This window comes from Tenrec ecaudatus, chromosome 14 (genome assembly GCF_050624435.1).
Source record: "Tenrec ecaudatus isolate mTenEca1 chromosome 14, mTenEca1.hap1, whole genome shotgun sequence".
Lineage (NCBI taxonomy): Eukaryota > Metazoa > Chordata > Mammalia > Afrosoricida > Tenrecidae > Tenrec > Tenrec ecaudatus.
In genome coordinates, this window is record NC_134543.1 from 44,395,560 (window position 1) to 44,413,477 (window position 17,918).

General features: G+C 46.4%; 1 protein-coding gene across 2 annotated transcripts; it reads left to right on the plus strand.

Moving 5' to 3' along the window:
• Positions 1 to 2,059: 2,059 nt before the first annotated feature.
• On the plus strand, positions 2,060 to 15,317 carry SIX4 (SIX homeobox 4). Of its 2 annotated transcripts, XM_075530817.1 has the most exons (4): positions 2,060 to 2,179; positions 2,390 to 3,210; positions 5,614 to 6,305; positions 10,984 to 15,317. In XM_075530817.1, the coding sequence occupies exons 1-4, from the start codon at positions 2,177 to 2,179 to the stop codon at positions 11,778 to 11,780; spliced, it is 2,313 nt and encodes a 770-aa protein (XP_075386932.1). In that variant the 5' UTR covers positions 2,060 to 2,176; the 3' UTR covers positions 11,781 to 15,317. The 2 variants fall into 2 exon arrangements, with proteins under 2 accessions (XP_075386932.1, XP_075386931.1); XM_075530816.1 differs by lacking the exon at positions 2,060 to 2,179 and having other exon boundaries at positions 2,320 to 3,210.
• Positions 15,318 to 17,918: the final 2,601 nt, after the last annotated feature.

Consider the following 17,918-nt stretch of genomic DNA (forward strand, 5'->3'; position numbering starts at 1 on the left):
ATATGCAATGTGATATCCTTGATTGGACTGCGGAATAGAAAAAGGAAACATTAGAGAAACTGGTCAAATCTGAACAAAGTCTGTTGCTGTTATTGTTGTTGTTGCTCGGTGCCGCCAAGTCAGTTCTGAGGCGAAGAGCCCCTGTGCACAGCAGGATCTTCACCATTGTTGCTGGGGTGGAGCCCCGTGTTCCAGTCACTGATGTCAATCCATCTTGTTGAGGGTCTACCTCTTTTTTGCTGACTCTCTACCAAGCATGGTATCTTTTTTTAGGGACTAGCCTCTCTCAGTCGTATTAAAAGTATAAGAACTGAAGTCTAGAGATTAGTTAAGAGCAACTAACCAATGTGAAGTGCTTTTCATAAATGTTGCCTAATAAGTAAGGGTGCTAGAATTAGAGGAGACTGGGTGAAGAGTGTGGAGGAACTCTTTGTGCGACCTCTGTCATTTTTCTGTAAATGTAAGTTATTTTCTGTAATAGTTCTCAATGAAGTCATAAATCTCAGGCATTGTCCAGAAACTGGTTGGAAATGGATGTTTCTAATCAGTTGGAAGTATGTGGTCTTTTTGATGATTCACCAAACTCATTGTCTTCTCATTGATTCCAACTCACAGTGACCCTGTAGGACAGGGTAGAACTGCCACTGTGGGTTTTCAAGACTGTAACTCTTTACATGAGTAGACAGTCTCATGTCTCGTTCTCAGCGAGGCTGATGGTTTGAAACTGCTGACCTTGCAGTTAGCAGCCCAACTTGTAACCACTACACCACCAGGATTCCCAGGATTTCATTGATTAGGAATTTTGAATCTACCAGAGAAGTCACCGCTGACTTCCTTTTATTAAGACAATATTAAAGCAAGCTAACTCCAGTATCAAGTGGCCTCTTGTTTGACCAGCACTAAAAGTAAACCTGTACACACACACACACACACACACACACACACACAGAGCTCACCAAGCTGATCATGACACAGCTGCTTTCTAATATGCTGAAGTAGCCGGCTGCTATGAGTAATTGGGAAGCCAAAAACAACAGAAGGCTACCTTGAAGTAAAGGTTAGAATGGTGTCCTTAAAATGTTGGTTTTGAGCAAGAGCACCAGTAGACAGACCCACATAAGCCAGAGAAGCAGAGATAGGCTCTTCCTTAAATGAGTTAAGATCTTATGCAAACAAGAAGGAAAGGCCTTAATGGTAGCAAACTCCAGCCCCAGGCACTTCAACCTCAAGCCAGGGGGCTGTCTTCCACCATCCGCCTAGTCCTGGGGAAGGGCTGCTCATCCCCATTGGTCCGGAAGACATCTGCACCTACACATGGCGTTTCTACCTGGACTATCATCTTCTAGTAGAACTAGTCATACGCATACACTTTAAATGTTCATGTGGAAGATTTACATTTCCATACCTTTATTTTAATCTAAAGCTTGAATTCCTTCCCCTGGACTCATCCATGAAAAAAAATCTATGGTTTAATATTCTCTACATGTTTAGTTACATTATAACCAACGCAGCTGAGCTGCTTGTTCTAATTACATTTTTAAAGGTGTTTTGTTTTTCTTCTCAGCAGGCCATTTATGCAAGCTGGAGGGTTTCCGTCTTTAATTTACAGTCAATGTTTCCCCCTAGAACATCTCTTAGTGCTAGGTTAATCGTGACCCTGGATAGAGACATCTGGGGGGGCGGAGGGGGGACGTGAATGTGTGATGGTGTTGGGAAAACGCTGGAGAAGCTTCCGACGACGTGTCCTCCTGAAGGTTTTGTCAAGTAAATGCTGAGGGTAGTCTAGTTGCTAAAGGTTTCATCCAGGGCCACGGATATTCCCTCTGGAATGGCAGGGCTTCTCTTTGAAAGAGTCCGGTGTCCGGTTTGCAGGCCACTTTGGGTAATTTCCCGCCCAGGAGCGCAGCCTGAAAAGAATGTCGGTGTTTCCTTCAGGTAGAAGTGCCCGGGGGTCAGGCGGAGAGGGAAGGCAAGGGGTGGAGTAGGAGGAGGGTGATCGACAGGGATACAGCGGTGTCTCCTCCGCCCCCTCAGCGCGAAGTAGCCAATGGGGAGGCTCGGCCGGGCCGGCCCGGCCGCCTGTGCCATATAGTATGCAGCAACCCGAGGAGTCACGTTGGGGGAACGGCAGAAAGCAGCTATCCGTTTACACTACTTTGCTCTAGCTGCTATCTTAATGGTGACTGCGTGGCCGGGGGGAAACCTGATCGGCCAGATCCAGCCGAAACCGGGAGGGAGGGAGTGGGCTTTCCGGAGGGGGGGAGGGGGAGGGAGACGCCGGAGGAGGAGGAGTACGAGAGGGGGAAAGAAAGAGGAAAAGAGTGCGAGGGAGTGAGGGAGGGAGGAAAATAAACAACAAAAAATGTCCTCTTCCTCCCCCACCGGGCAGATTGCAAGTGCGGCGGACACCAAGCAGGAGAATGGGATGGAAAGCGCCTCGGAAGGGCAGGAGGCGCCCCGCGAAGTGGCGGGGGGCGCGGCGACGCGGCTGAGCCCCCAGGCTCCAGCCTCTTTCCCTCTGGAGCCCGGGGATGCGGCGGCGGTGGCCGCCGCCGCCAGGGTGAGCGGAGAGGAAGGGGCAGCGGCGGATCAGGTACAACTCCACTCGGAACTTGTGGGCAGGCACCACGCCGCCGCCGCCGCCGCCGCCGCGCAGACCCCGCTGGCCTTCTCGCCCGACCATGTCGCCTGCGTGTGCGAGGCGCTGCAGCAGGGGGGCAACCTGGACCGCCTGGCCCGGTTCCTGTGGTCCCTGCCCCAGAGCGACCTGCTACGTGGCAACGAGAGCCTGCTGAAGGCGCGGGCGCTGGTGGCCTTCCACCAGGGCATCTACCCCGAGCTCTACAGCATCCTCGAGAGCCACAGCTTCGAGTCGGCCAACCACCCGCTGCTGCAGCAGCTCTGGTACAAGGCGCGCTACACCGAGGCCGAGCGCGCCCGCGGGCGGCCGCTGGGCGCCGTGGACAAGTACCGGCTGCGCAGGAAATTCCCCCTGCCCCGCACCATCTGGGACGGCGAGGAGACGGTGTATTGTTTCAAGGAGAAGTCGCGCAACGCGCTCAAGGAGCTCTACAAGCAGAATCGCTACCCGTCGCCCGCGGAGAAGCGGCACCTGGCCAAGATCACCGGCCTCTCGCTCACCCAGGTCAGCAACTGGTTCAAGAACCGCCGGCAGCGCGACCGGAACCCCTCGGAGACCCAGTCCAAAAGGTGAGCGCCAACTTTCCTCCTCCTCCTCCGGCCTCTCCCCCACCCCCTTCCCAGCTTTCTTTTCCTCCAAGTGCCTGCAAACATGGCGCTTACCTTCCCCACCGGCCTGGTCCGGCTGCCCACCTCTCCCTGCCCCCACCTCTCTCCCGACCCCCGCCTCTTTCCTCGACCGGGGCGGGGGGCGCCGGTGGCAAGGGGCGGGGAAGCACCTCTCTTACCCTCCCCCCCACCCCAAGTTTCTGGTCGCCCGCCTATATCCCAGTCCCCACCCCCACCTCGGCTGGTCACTGCTGCCCGGTTTCCCACCCCCATCCTGCTGCTGGCTTTGAAGTTGCCACTCTCCCCGGTACAGGCCGAGCCCTGGGAGCGCGTGAGGGCGCCGCGGGGACGCTCGCTGCCGCCCGGGGCTGGCGCCGGCCGGGGTCTGCGCCTCCACAGGGTCCCTGCCGACCCCGCGCGCGCGCTCCCGGACTCCCGGGGCTCCGCCGCCGCCACCCCCCACCCCCGTTCCCAGGCCTGCGCTGGAGGTCACTGTCGCTGCTCTGGAGGGAGGGGCGTGTGGGCAGGGGTTGGCGCCGAAGGGGTCTGGGGACGTGGAGACTCTACGTGACAGAGTTAATCATTCACCCTGCGCGCTGCGGTTCCCTTCGGGGCCGCCGCAACGTGGGGTGCTGGCGCGGCGCGGCCCTACTGTGTTTTGAAACCTGATTCTGAACTCCTGTGGGTCGGGTTTCAGCGGGGTTGAGGGCTGCTTCCTGGGTCTGGGCCACTGCGGAGCTGTGTGGGGTGGCGATGGGGTCGGTAAGGCGACCGCGAGGGAAGACTGGGGCGCTATCAGCTCAGCACCTCCTTGAGCGCCCACTCTGTCGACTTTCTTACTTTTGATGGCAGCTTTTCCACTTTTATGCGTTCTCCCGAGTCAGATATTGTGGCTGGTGCGGGTGCTATTAGGTAAAGTAGGAAGGGCGGCCAAACGAGCTGGTGTCTGCAGACCCTTGGGAACAGGAGATACAATTCAAAAGCAGCTCGCGGGTTCTGCTCCGGGGAGAAAGCGAGGTGAAGGTGACCACCCCGCGCACTCCGGAGCCCGCAGCGGGGCGCCCTGGGTGGCTCTTGCCAGTCCTTAGGAGGATGGGAGGAAGGCACAGTACCGGCGCTTTGCCTCCCGGTAACCAAAACAAAACGCGCCCCACGACCTGCAGCACCCTTCGACCGACGTGCCGAGAGACCCAGCGTCACCCCGCGCCACCTACCCGGGTGCCGCTAGAGGCCGCGGGTCCCCGTGCTCCGAAGGCTGGGACAGAGGGTGGGGTGCCGGGCGCCGCTCGCAGGCCAGCTGCCCCTGCAGAGCTGGGCGCTTTCTTCAGGCCTCCCCTGGCCCCCCACTCCCCTCCGCGGGGTTCTTGCCCCCGCCCCCAGCCTAGTTGCCTGGTTTAGTCCCCTCTCCGGATCTACCTCCCACCCAAACTCCAAGTGAGTCACCGTCACTGACGGCGACGGCAGCTCAGCCTCTGCTCGTAAATCAAAGCGCTTTCTGCGCTCTGGGCTCCGAAACCCAAATCCCGGGTAATCCCCTCCCCTTGGCTTGAAAGGAAAGCGACCGCCGGGCACTGCAGGGATGTAGGATCCTCTCTGCTGGGCCAAGTCCCACCGAGCTTCCAAACTGACTCTGCCTCACTCTTTTCTCAAAACCTCCCCCAGCCACAGACTAAATGGGAAACCTTCACGACCACCCCGATTTGATCTGTCCCCCAAATTGGAGTGTTGAGCAACCGAAACACAGGCCTGCCTGGAACCGAAGGACAGAGGGCGCTGGGGCAGGGGTCTGATAGTAACAAGGCAGCTAAGTGACCCACACCCTTTCCCGCCCACCTCACCAGGGCACTGGATGGTGTGTGTTTAATAGGCCCCTCTGGCTTCCTTTGGAATCAGAACGACTGCCTATAACTGTTCTTGGGTTGAAAATACTTTTCCTACAAGAACAGCCACTTTGGTGAATGAGAGAGTCTGGTGGAGTTGAAGTTTGTGAGCAGGTGAGAAGATGAAGTCTTGTTAACTAACCTGCAAACAAAGCTGAACACTCCTCCCTTCCTGCTCTTTGGCGCTCGCTGGAATTCGTTGGAGGGGAGGGGAGTTGCACCTCATTTTCGGAAGGTTTTCGGTGGCCTCCGTGGCACTGAGGAATAGTGCGTCATTGGTGTGGAAACCTATGAGTGTCCCTTAAGTCTGATGAGCTGGCTTCTCTGCTATTCAAACCTCCTGGGGTCTTCCCAGGTGCTCTGCCTGGTCAAGAACTGCTGAAATACTGCCTTTTCTGGGCTTAAAGGCTGGCTTTCCAAAATGGCACTCTGTAAAGTATCACCTCTCTGACCTTCTGAATGCCTTGCTTTTCCCTCCATACAGTGAGTCAGATGGCAACCCCAGCACTGAAGATGAATCTAGCAAGGGACATGAGGATTTATCTCCTCATCCACTCTCTGCTTCATCCGATGGTGTCACCAACCTCAGCCTTCCTGGTCCCATGGAGCCAGTGTATATGCAACAAATTGGAAACGCTAAGATATCACTAAGCTCTTCCAGAGTTTTGTTGAATGGAAGCTTGGTACCTGCAAGTACTTCACCTGTTTTCCTTAATGGTAATTCTTTTATTCAAGGACCCAATGGAGTTATCCTTAATGGATTAAATGTGGGAAATGCACAGTCAGTGTCACTGAACCCACCAAAAATGGCATCAAACATTGTGAGCAATGGCATAGCCATGACTGACATTCTGGGCCCTGCCTCTCAGGATGTGAAGGAATTCAAAGTCCTCCAGGGTTCTGCGGCTATCTCAGCAGCGGCCACCACCTCCTACAGCCCCAGTGCCCCTGCATCATTCCCAGGGCTGAGACCCGGCACTGAGGTGAAAAGAGAAGGCATCCAGACAGTGGCCTCCCAGGACGGAGGCTCCGTGGTGACTTTTACTACGCCAGTGCAAATTAACCAGTATGGCATTGTCCAGATCCCCAGTCCCGGGACACAAGGTCAGTTCCTTAATGGGAACCTTGGATTCGCTCCACTGCAGCTGCCTCCCGTTTCGGTGGCGTCTTCACAAGGTAAAGGTCTCACTGGGTACCGTGGTGCAACAATGAATGCATGTAGGCCAGTTGCTGTAAATGATGCATTATGTGAGAGCTGTGATTGACGGGACCACTCAGGTGCCTTAGGAACTGCCACAGCTGGAGAGTAACCTTGACTTGATTCTCGTCCTTCACAACAAACAGCCTGCTTGGTTTCCTCACATCCTGGGGATGAGCCTTTCTTTTCCTAGCAACTGAATGGAAAAATACCGTTCATAGCAAGTCTTGCCAGTGCCACAATTACAGAAATATGATAAGTCAATCACTGCTTACAAAATAACCCGCTGCTTGACATCTTAATATTAAAAATTAATAATATTGCTTAGAACACAAAATAAGTCTAGCAGCGGGTAAGGACGGTGTATGCTCCTCCTCCATACCATTTATCTGGCCCCTAATCCCCAACGTGTGCAAGAAGACCAAGCTCGAAAGACCTTGTCACTCCAATAATTAAAGCTAAACAGACCTAACGGAACACCCAGGAAACGTGTGCTTGGGTTTCTAGTGGTCTCATGTGTCTGCCCCTCTAAACGTGTCTTTAAGAAGACAGCCACCAGCCTTGTTTCAGAGGTTTATGGATTTTCTATGAAATTCAGGAAACCTGAGGCTGATAAGCTTTTTTTTTCACTAACCGTAAGCCTATCTGGGTCCCTCCATGTCATTTTCTCTACGTTCAAATGACCATGGTTAGAATCTGGCAGTAGATTGCAGAGGAGCAAAAATTTAGAAATGGAAGATGTCAATATGGTTTGCTTTCCTGTAAACAAATCTTGAACAAATCTCGACAGATTTTTTTTTAAATGAAAACAAAACAAGCAATGTCTGGCCTTAAAGTTGTTCAGTTTCTGTAAGATTGTTTTACCCCCACACGAAATATGCACGGTGCTTTCACATCTGTGATTTACTTAAACTGGTTTGAGGAATTAGCAGGAAAATCATTGTGAGAAAAGCTGTAATCTGTATGGGGGGGCTTCTCCTTAGGTAAGAGGTAGTCAAACCCAGCAGTCCTACAACATACTCTACTGAGCTTCCCCCCCACCCCTCATTGTTCCAGGCTTTAGAAAGATTGAATCCAAGACAAAGTGCAAGTACTAAAGTGTTACAATTATTTAATTTACCTTCCTGTCAATATGTAACAGTTTATGGTTGCTGCAAGCCGAGTGCTCACTCTTAACATTTTAAAGACAACAAATCTGAGCAAAAAACGGTGTGTACATCCAAGAAAGAGAAAAGGCAGACATACTTTTGATGTATAGTCTACCAGAAAATGATAATGAACTAATAGCTAATTTTTAATGAGACCTTTAATAAGGATAAGAAAAGCATTTTTCAATTAATGTATGTAAGATCAAGTGATAGGGCTGTCTCTTCGGGTGTGTTGGAGGCATAAGTGTAACCAGATGGGCCCAGGAACGATGTTCCTCAATAGAAGTTGAGCATTATAATTTGTTGTGAAGGCCTTTTCGGATAACTCAGCCTTTCCCTCAAAAGAATAACCTTTCTCCAAAATTTCTATACAAGATAATCTTTCCATAGTTGGGAATTTATATGGAAAAGTAAAATATCCACATATGCTATTCATTTTATAATATAAGAAAAACAAGGGTGTGAGGTTTTTCTTATCATCATTAATAATCTATTGTTATACTTTATACCCATGTGATTTTCAATTGGAATTTTTATTGTCCAATGTATAATTCAGTTGCCATTTTACTTAACCATCAAGCTTTAGATCATATATGTTTCACCCCTTTCATATATATATAAAAATCATTGGCATAGTGGTTATGTATTGGCTTTCAATGTGGAAAGTCAGCACTTCTAAACCACCAGCTACTCCTCAGGAGAAAGACAAGCTTTCTCCTCCTGTTAAGAGGTTACAGCCTCAGAAACTCACAGGGGCAGTTCTATCATGTCCTATAGAGTGATTAAGAGTTGGAATTTTGGTTTTATACATTAAGGAGCCCCGGTGGCAATGTGGGTTTGCATAGTACTGCTAACTACAAGTTTGGAAGTTCAAATTCACTAGCTGCTCTGCAGGAAGAAGGTGGACTTATCTGCTCCCATAAAGATTTACAGCCTCTGACACCCTATGTAAGAGTCTGTGAGTCAAAACTGACTCCAGGTATATGGATTTGGTTTAGGATAAACATTCAGAAATATGATTGACTTTAAATGGCAGTTGGGACAATACAGCATCTATCATATTACTTGGGGGAGCCCTAGTAGTGCAGTGGTAAAAATGTGTGCCAACTAAAAAATGGTCAGTGGTCCTAATCCACCAGCCAGTCTACAGAAGATATGTGGTCAGTGTGCGTCCATAAAAGTTACAACCTGGGAAACCCAATGGGGCAGTTCTCTGTCGTGTAAGGTTGCTCTGAGATCGGATCAATTGGATGACAGTGAGGAATTATGTTATTTTGAGTCTAACAAAAAATAGCTAACAATTTGTTTTCATCTACTCTGGCAAATGATTGTGCACACAAATAAGTAAACATCTATTTTAGCCACCTAAGGGAATTTCTAATTTCAAACCTTTCTCAAATAAATGCAGTTGTTTCACCTCATGTGCACACTGCTCGAAGAAAGGTTTGTCTTGATACCATATTTCAAGGATGAACACTTTCTAAGGGTTAGATGTTTGAAAAGTGTTCACATAGAGTATCTTAGTCATTGTTGGTTTTTCCTCCTGCATTCCTTTGGATTTAGGCTGCTTAAAAATATTTGGAAAACACAAATAGCTTTTTGACACTTATTTACCAATTGTTGTAATTTGCGAGTTCCAACTCATGGCGACACTGCCTGTGTATAAGAACAGCTCCATGGGGTTTTTATGAGAGAAAGACAAGGCTTTCTGCTCCCATAAAGAGTTACTCTGGGGCGGTCTCCCCTGTCCTCTGGGCTCCCCAGTATGAGCCGACTGATGGCAGTGAGTGGGAGGGTGTGAACGCCAGGACAGGCTCATTACTGTTATTCTAATATTTGAAGCAGGGAACATTTGGGGTTACCTTTTAGTTACCTGAAAATACTACTTTTGACATTGTGTTGTTTTCTCAAAAGTAAGTGAATAGTTCACCGAATATTTAGGATTAACATTAAGTGTAACCCATCTGAATTATTAGGTTATAATCTCTTCCCCCAATCTACCTTCCCTCCACTAGCAGGATTTGAAGGCCTGGCTCATCTATTTGCCAGCGTTTCACTGTGCCTAGGTACAGACTCGGGAAGAAAAGGATTTTATTCCATGTGTGTAAGTGTGGGAGAGCTCTTAATTTATCCACCTTGTCTGTGTTAGGATTTGAAGAGAGGCAGTTTTCAAGTTTAGGGGGTTTTGTTTTTTTTTTCCTTTGGTCCCACAGACCATTAGAGACAGAGCCTCAAAAGACAGAACCTTTTAGGCAAGCATTGCCTCCATGCTTTATGTTCATCTGTATTCTAACGGTTCCTTTCAATTGGTATCATGCTTCCTACCCCTACATTGCTATTTGAAATGTCAGATCTGGCACAGCTAAAAAAGGAAAAACCCTCTTGAATGTTTGTTGACTTGACATCACTTTATGGTTAGTTTGGTGAAAGTTTGAAACTTGTCTGTACAAGCTTATATGGTTAATGCTAAGCCCCGGGGTAACTCATTTTGTGTGGTGTTTTCTGTGTTTCTATTATGTCAGTTACTGAGCATCCTGAACAAAGGTTTTTTATTGTGCATTTATGTTTTCTAGTTCTAACTGGCAAAGTTGGCCATAACTATCAACTAAGAGACATCAGTTGATAGTAGCCCCTTACCATCAAGTTGTAAATCTTGAAGGAGCAGCCAGCTGCATTTTTCTCTCATTGAACAACTGGTGGGTTTGAACTACCGACCTTGTAATTAGACCCTCAAAACATAACCCGTTATACCTCTAGGTCCAAGAAGACTGAAATAGGAAACTTAGAATGAATTTCTTTTTTAATTTTTGTAGATGTGATTTCAAAACCACTAATTTTTCCCTCCCAATTGGTCATTAAAATCACCTGGAAGAAGGATGGATGGATAGATAGATCGATAGAAATGGATGGATGGATGGATGGATGGGTGGGTAGATAGATAGATAGATAGATAGATAGATAGATAGATAGATAGATAGATAGATAGATAGATTGGTTCTAGGATCTCCCAGGCATTTAACTGAGTCAGACTCTTCAAGAAATAAACCCCAAAAAGCCAGTTGCCGCCCAGTTGATGATGCCAACTCAGATGCCCCCATGCATATCAGAGCAGAACTGGACTCATGGAGTTTTCAATGGCTTGTTTTCCTTATTCCAAATAGACCATCAGGCCTTTCTTCGGTGGCATGGACCCCTACGTGGACTCAAATCTACATTTAGGTTAGCAGCTGGGGGCTTAGGCGCCTTCAGAAGTGTCCCTGGAAAAATTCCATTATGTTTTCCTTCCATTTTCCCCAGAATTTTTTGAAACTCCCTCGCACCACCCAAAGAATCTATCGTCTCAAGCTCTGTGGTAAGTGTAGTAAAGTAACATTGGGCTCTGAGGATCAGGTGCAAGTGTTGGTTCTTCACAGGTAGCATTGCTGAGAGAAACCGTGTGTGCAAAAAGTAACGCTTTTAGATTCCCTATCTCTGCCATCAACAATAATCTGTACTTTATTCTTTCTAGGCAATATTTCAGTCAGTTCAAGCACTTCAGATGGGAGCACGTTCACAAGTGAATCCACCACAATCCAGCAAGGAAAGGTTCTCTTCAGCTCTCTTTCCCCCGACACCGTCGTGTACACGGTCCCTAATTCAGGCCAGACTGTGGGGTCTGTTAAACAGGAAGGCTTGGAGAGGAGCCTGGTGTTTTCTCAGTTGATGCCTGTCAATCAGAATGCACAACTAAATGCAAACCTGTCTTCTGAAAATATCTCGGCAAGTGGCCTCCATCCCCTGGCCTCCTCGTTAGTTAACGTCTCCCCAACTCAGAACTTCTCCCTGACTCCCCCGACACTGCTCAGTCCCTCCGAGCTCAACGCTGACATGGGCGATAGCCAGCCCATGTCTGCACCTGTGACGAGTCAATCGGCGGTGACATCTGTCAGCAACACTAACTATGCAACTCTTCAGAACTGTGCCCTTATTCCTGGTCAAGACCTAATGTTGGTTCCTATGACCCAGGCTGTCCTGGGGGAAATTGTCCCTACAGCTGAAGACCAAATAGGTCGCCCCTCCCCGGCAGTACACCAGGATTTTGTCAGAGAAAACCGTTTGGTTCTGCAGGCAGTAGCTAACATAAAAGACCATTTCTTGCCCGATTCCGAGGGCAAAGCAACAAGCAACTCCATGATGCTGGACTCCAAATCCAATTACGGCCTCGATGGCAGGGTCGAGACGGTCTGTGAGGATCTGGGAACAGACAAAAAGGAGCTCGCCAAGCTCCAGACTGTCCAGTTGGATGAAGAGATGCAAGATTTATAAACTTTATTTCCCTTATATTTTTTGGCACTCACAAAGAGGTCTTTTCAAAGAGCCCTGAGAACATCAAGCATTTTCACACTGAAAGGAGAACACTCTAGTTTTGCAAGCAGATGTATTTAAGAGATTTTGGATTGACTTGGGTGGCGGATCAGGTGAAGTAAAAAGCAGTGGAGCGACATTACTGTAACCTTTTTGTTCCCATATGCTATCTACCCTCTGAAACAAATGGAGACAAAGGAGCAAGATTAACTGTATCCAGGGAACATGGTTTGGTTCTCTTAAAATAATTTTAAGTTCCAAATGGAACTTGATAAGTAGTTGTGTTTGGGTTTTTTTCTTAATTAAAAATGTGTACATCTATCATAGAAAATGGAAATAGGCCCAGAGCATTTGAAACAATGCGGTTCTCTGTGTTTACTCTTACTCCATGGGCATTGATTCAGTTAGGAAGCATAAATGGAACTCCATCCAAACTGTTCTAATGGTGTATTTTTTAAGTTACGTAGCTTAGCTATATATCTCTGACAAAATATGTATTTATGTTTTCCAGCATTTTCACAAAAACCTTGGTTTAAGTCTCTACCCATTTCCAAATGTGACTGCTAGTAGTTCAGTGTGGCTGAGCGAGTTTGAAATGCCACTGAGCACTCGGAAACTTCACCATAAATGCAAAGATATCAGCTCTATAAGCAGAACTTGAGTAATTACAGTGGGTTTTATTTATACTGTTTGTCTTTCTCTTAGACTTCAGGCACTATGAACTGAAAACGGTTTTCTTACTGTTTAATTTATTTTTATTGTTTGAACAGGAAGTGACCATAGTTGTTTCCAACAAAGTTTTACTTTTTGTAGGATTTTAAAAGCAATGATTTTTATCAGGAGTCTATTAAAGTCAATATAGTAACACTGAAGCAGGAAATCTAACTCCCAATATTGGAATTTTGGTACTCTTTTCACAGCCTGGCTCTTTATTTAGCAACCCTGGTCCATTTCAATATTGCTGGTTGGTTTGTTTTTGTTTTTTAATAGAATTCTACGTGCCTTTTTACCTTGTGGCCTTTTTATTACTCTTACTAAGGTAGAGATATGTCCACATACGCACTGATAGTTCTTCTGTATCCCGCCAGGGTCAAGTTCACCAGAGAACTGCTTCAAATCTGAAGAACTTAAGTTTCACAAATGCTATGTATTGTGTTTATGATGTAATGGATGACTGATGTTGATGCGTTTCATTATGAAAATAAAACCACAATTTAATTCTAGGCTCCCAGGAAGGTAGGCTGTAGGCTCTCCAAGCCACCACTCTAGGGGAAAGGAGAACTATATAAAATCTACTACACAGAATTCTTTCCTATTAAAACTTAGTTTGAAATGTGTTCAATTATTACTGCATTTATGACCCGGGACTCTTGTATGCACTGAATGATCAGGTCCTCTTCCAGAGTACATTTTGGGAGGTTTCTGTCAGAAGCTTGTTTGATAATGTGAGTTGCAGTTACAGTTTTTATCAGGACTTTGAACACACATGTAACAATGCAAATATATGTAGCGAGTAAAATACTCTGTTCTCTGGAAAGCAAGAAAGGCGAGATCGTGGTCACTTCAAAGATGACAACGTTGCTGAGCGGCTCGCTTTCCTGAAGATCAGGACAAAGGGTCCACTCTAGCTCTCTACGTGCTCGTTGGCCAGGCCTTGGCAAAGGGCCTTGGACGATTAACTTCTGTCGCTGCTGCAAATGGAATTTGCAAGCAGAGATAAAGAGCTCGATGAAGAATTCCTCAGCCATTGTTGTGATTAAAAAACTTACATCACCTTTTTTCTTCCTTTTCGGTAAAATTCATGAATGTACCTAAACTGCTGAAACGACATGTTTTGGTTTGGGTTTGGTTTTACAAAGTCAGATTTTTTTCGGAGTTCTCTTCCACTGTACCACTATAAGCTTGTTTTTTGGGGTGTTTCAGGTGTGTGCTGATCATGTTACTGAGCTCAATTACATTGTTCTGTAGTGTAGTTTACATGAAAATGATGTTTTCCACTTGATTGCTGCAGATATCAAGAGTTTGTTACTTATTTAAAAATACCCGTCCAATAAGATAGATGGGGAGATTTTAAAAGTTATATATGTTACATATATATATAACTGGAAAAGTTTTATAGTAAGCATTTCTCTTATTCAGAGTTCTTCCTCTTTTCTCCTTGAAGAAAAAGATAGCACAAAAATGAAGAGTTACCTAGGAAATTCACTCATACTCCCAACGCGATGCAATGATAACCTTATGATCACTCCAGCTGGACAGTATGCCAAGTAAGAATCGATGCACACGATAAAGGACGTACTGTTCTTTCCTATCCTCTTGGTAAAACAAGGGCCAGTTTGTATGTAGCCCATGTGTATGTGAATGAAAATGTGATAAACCTCGTGATCTCCTTACACAGAATTGCAAATACATACATTTTTTTGCAATGCCAAGGGTCAGACTTGGGACCCTTGGAGTGCATGCGGCTGGGTTTCCCTTTTACAAAAACCAGTAAGAATCGATGCACACGATAAAGGGATGTGAGCATTCGTGTGAACCTGTCCGTGCACTCAGTCAACCAGAATGTGTCCTAGTTACATGAGTCAAGGACAGTTACACATGTGTTTAAAGAGGAGGTGCATTTGTTCCTCAAGCAACAAGAGCACCTGTCTTGCGCTGCTTTCTATCTTATGTATATTCATAGTAGCGAAAACACTCTTTAAATTGTACGTGTCTTGGTGCCTTTCTGATGCCTTGCACTAATGAAAGGCCAAGTAGATGTTATAGCCATAGATAAAAATCAGTATAAATTGCACACAGACCTTCAATTTCCCTGTATATGCCCTTGTATCTTGCATGTTAAGAGCTGGATTAGTGGGCATGTGTTGCAGCCTGCCCTGCTACATGCTAGACAAGTGTGCATTAAGTACATTAACCACAATTCGTTATTTAAAATGTTTCTGACAGTTCGGCTCATCACAAAAATATAAAGGACTCAAGAAAACAGTGGGGGAAAAGAATTGCATTTTATGAAAGATCTTGTCAAAGTCTTCCTAAACGTAGTTTTTAAATGACAAAGCCTACCAGTTCCTTTGTATCTTAGTTGATGCATTTCATGTTAATTTAATATTACCATCATGCATTTTATTAATCAGAATTGTATAGCATGTGACTCTTGGCTTTCAGGGCTCTCAAAACAATTTTTTTAAATCCTTTTGTTGGCATGTACTGTATGTTTAGAGGCAACCAGCTATATACTCTATGGTTTTATTGTGCCTTACACAAAGAGTAAATCTATACGGAACGTATATCATGGGATGGGGTACCAAGAAGTCTTTACTGCACTGGTAGGTGATGGCACTCGGAGCATGTCCTGGAACACTCTGTGCTTAATTACCCAACCAAAGAGATCTAAAGTATGTATGTTGTACTGTAATAGGGGGTTATGCCTGGACAACTTAAGTGTTTTATTTGTTTTCTGAAATGATGTGAACTTATTTTTCTAAACACTACGCTAAATAAACTTTATATTTATACATATCTTGTGCTGAAAATTATTACTGGAAACATGGATAGGGTATGGGTTTTTTAGGGGGCCTTCAAATGTTTTTTAATGTGTAGCCCACCTTATTAGATGGGAAACCAAAAAATAATGTTGATCCTATTCCTCTACTTTTGAGAAAATGAGAAAGTAACAAAAAAGGGAGAAAGGCCCTCAGAAGTAGTTTAGGCTGACAACCATGTCTGAGGCTGATAGTGATCTTGTCCTCATAATCTCCATGGCCCTTTGTACAGCATTCTGCAACTCACTTCATCAACTGTGCTCCCATTTGTAGGTCGCATGCAGGGGTGAATGATAAGATTTCTTCAAAGGAAGAAATGCATCCAACATCTTTATGTCCCAAGGGCTGAATATGGTGTCAGGCACACAGTAAGTCATGTGGGTACTCCTCTGTATGATCTAGTTGAATTGAGTGGAAAGGCCCCAAGACCCAGCCTTCCTGAAAGGAGTCAGTATCACCAAAGCATGGCCATTAGCCAAATTAGTTACACCACAGTTGCACCCACTGGTGGTTTGACGGAACTGCATTGCTGCCGAGTAGATAGAAGACTCAGCCTTGGTACAGTTGGCCTGAGTTAAAAATGAACAATTACATGTCTAGCTTTCTGTGCCTCCAACACTGAAAGAGAGACTAGAATATAAATAAAGTGTAGGACCAACCGTACAATTCCACTATAAAATGCTATCAAATTAATTTTTGTATATTGCATCTAGACTTTTTAATATTCTCGTCTTTCAGTTTCTTGAGCAATTTTCTGTGTAGTTTACCCAGGCCAGATCAACGACTTTAAGTGACAGGGATTCCAGGTCAAGATTGTGGTCTGATTACTATTTTGCAACCTTTTAAACAGATTGTTAGACATTTGACAGGGTCCCTGCCCCACTGACTATTTTTGTGTGGCTCCTCAGACACTACTCAATACAGTAAGACTCTCAAAGGGGACTCGAACGCTTCTGCTATATGACTTCATCCCATTTTGCCAGCTCCTTTTAAGAAATCATGCATGTGGAGGTTTACCTTAGTGTGCCACCATTTTCCATGCAAAAGATAGCAGATGAACAAGGTACATTCAGATAATGGCAGTGCCAGAAAGCCATTAACGGTCATGGGGTTGAGAATGAGGAGTGGTGGGGATGGAGACACACATTGCATTGGTCAGGAAAGGTAACTGACGGAGTAATGGTTCAGCAGAGCAGAATGGTGAGAGCAAGGCCCGGGGAAGAGTCTTCCAGACAGGAAAGAGCAGACACAAAGGCCCTGAGAGGAGCTAGATGACAACAGTACCCATGGGAGTCGCGTGGTGGATTCCGTCCGAGGCCAGATCACAGGTAGGAATTTAATGAGTCTGTCAAACAGCACGGATTTATGGCTGAGAAGCCACCGGTCGCTCTCAAGCAGAGAGTGATAAAAGTTGATTTATTCTTTCAAAAGTCACTGGTTACTCTTTGGAGCTCCAAGCTGTGAAGGACAGACTGCGGGCAGGAATTAGGAAGCTGAGTAAATGGCGCAGACTCCATATCTGACCTTTAGCTGCACAAGGGAGAAGGAGAATGCAATTCCTCAAAAGCCCAAGGTCAATTGCCACAAGGCAGAGGTCAGCCACACCTCCCCCCATCTCACTTTACCTATCCTGACACCAACCGCTCCTCCCAGGGCACAACTTTTCTGGTCGGTTCCGTAGCTTGTTGCAATGGCCACACGGTTCACAGACAAAATGTACTAGTAGGGGTTTGTTCAGAAGCGCACAGGTTTGCACACGTCAGGATCAGTAAACAGGAAGGATACCGTCATTGACCCACAGTAGTGCCCCTTTTCAGCCAGCACCCAAGTCTCTGGTCTTCCGCTTCTGATCTCCATGGGCCAAGAAGTCCACCTGCTGCCCTTCCTCACAGCCTCACGGTCTTGGTCCCTGCTCTTCTGCTCTGCCTCGTGGTCTTCTTGCCTTGGCCTCTGGTCCTGCCATGGCGGGGCATCTGCTGCCTCGGCCTCTGGTCCTGCCATAGCGGGGCATCTGCTGCCTCGGCCTCTGGTCCTGGCATGGTGGGCATCTGCTGCCTCTACCACTTCAAGCAGGGATTTCCAATGTGCTGTGCTGGTGGCTTCTTTTCTCTGATAGACCTGTGAATTTTGCCTGTTCTTCTGAGATGGTTCATCCTTATGGAAAGGGGAGGGGCAAATGAAACTGGTCAGTGCTTTCTGTAAGTGTTACACATGCCCTATTTTCAGATAGCCCTGACCAATCATTTGCTGGGAGCTACAGAAATATTGATAGTACTATATTGAGAATATGGATAGTACCATATTAAGACTTTTTTTTCCACTACAGAGGCTAGTGCCATTTTGCCTTGAACTATCCGGAAGGGATTACTCCCAACTCTAAATATGTCAGGCGGTTTGCCCCTAAACATCTGCAGAATTCTATGCTCTGCAAGTCTTCCATCCACTCTGCCTATTGCTATAAGCCAAAATAATTTCCTACTACTGAAGGGAATTGACTCAGCCCAAACCTGCAGCCTAATTCCAGGCTGGTAGATTCAGCTCTCTAGTGGGTATTTTC

What these genes read in the sequence shown, in the direction of transcription:
- SIX4 (XM_075530816.1), top strand. Translation starts at nt 2,363, where the DNA reads ATGTCCTCTTCCTCCCCCACCGGGCAGATTGCAAGTGCGGCGGACACC. An exon ending in TCGGAGACCCAGTCCAAAAG is followed by an intron (nt 3,211 to 5,613) that starts GTGAGCGCCAAC and finishes CCCTCCATACAG; the next exon opens with TGAGTCAGATGGCAACCCCA. An exon ending in TTCGGTGGCGTCTTCACAAG is followed by an intron (nt 6,306 to 10,983) that starts GTAAAGGTCTCA and finishes TATTCTTTCTAG; the next exon opens with GCAATATTTCAGTCAGTTCA.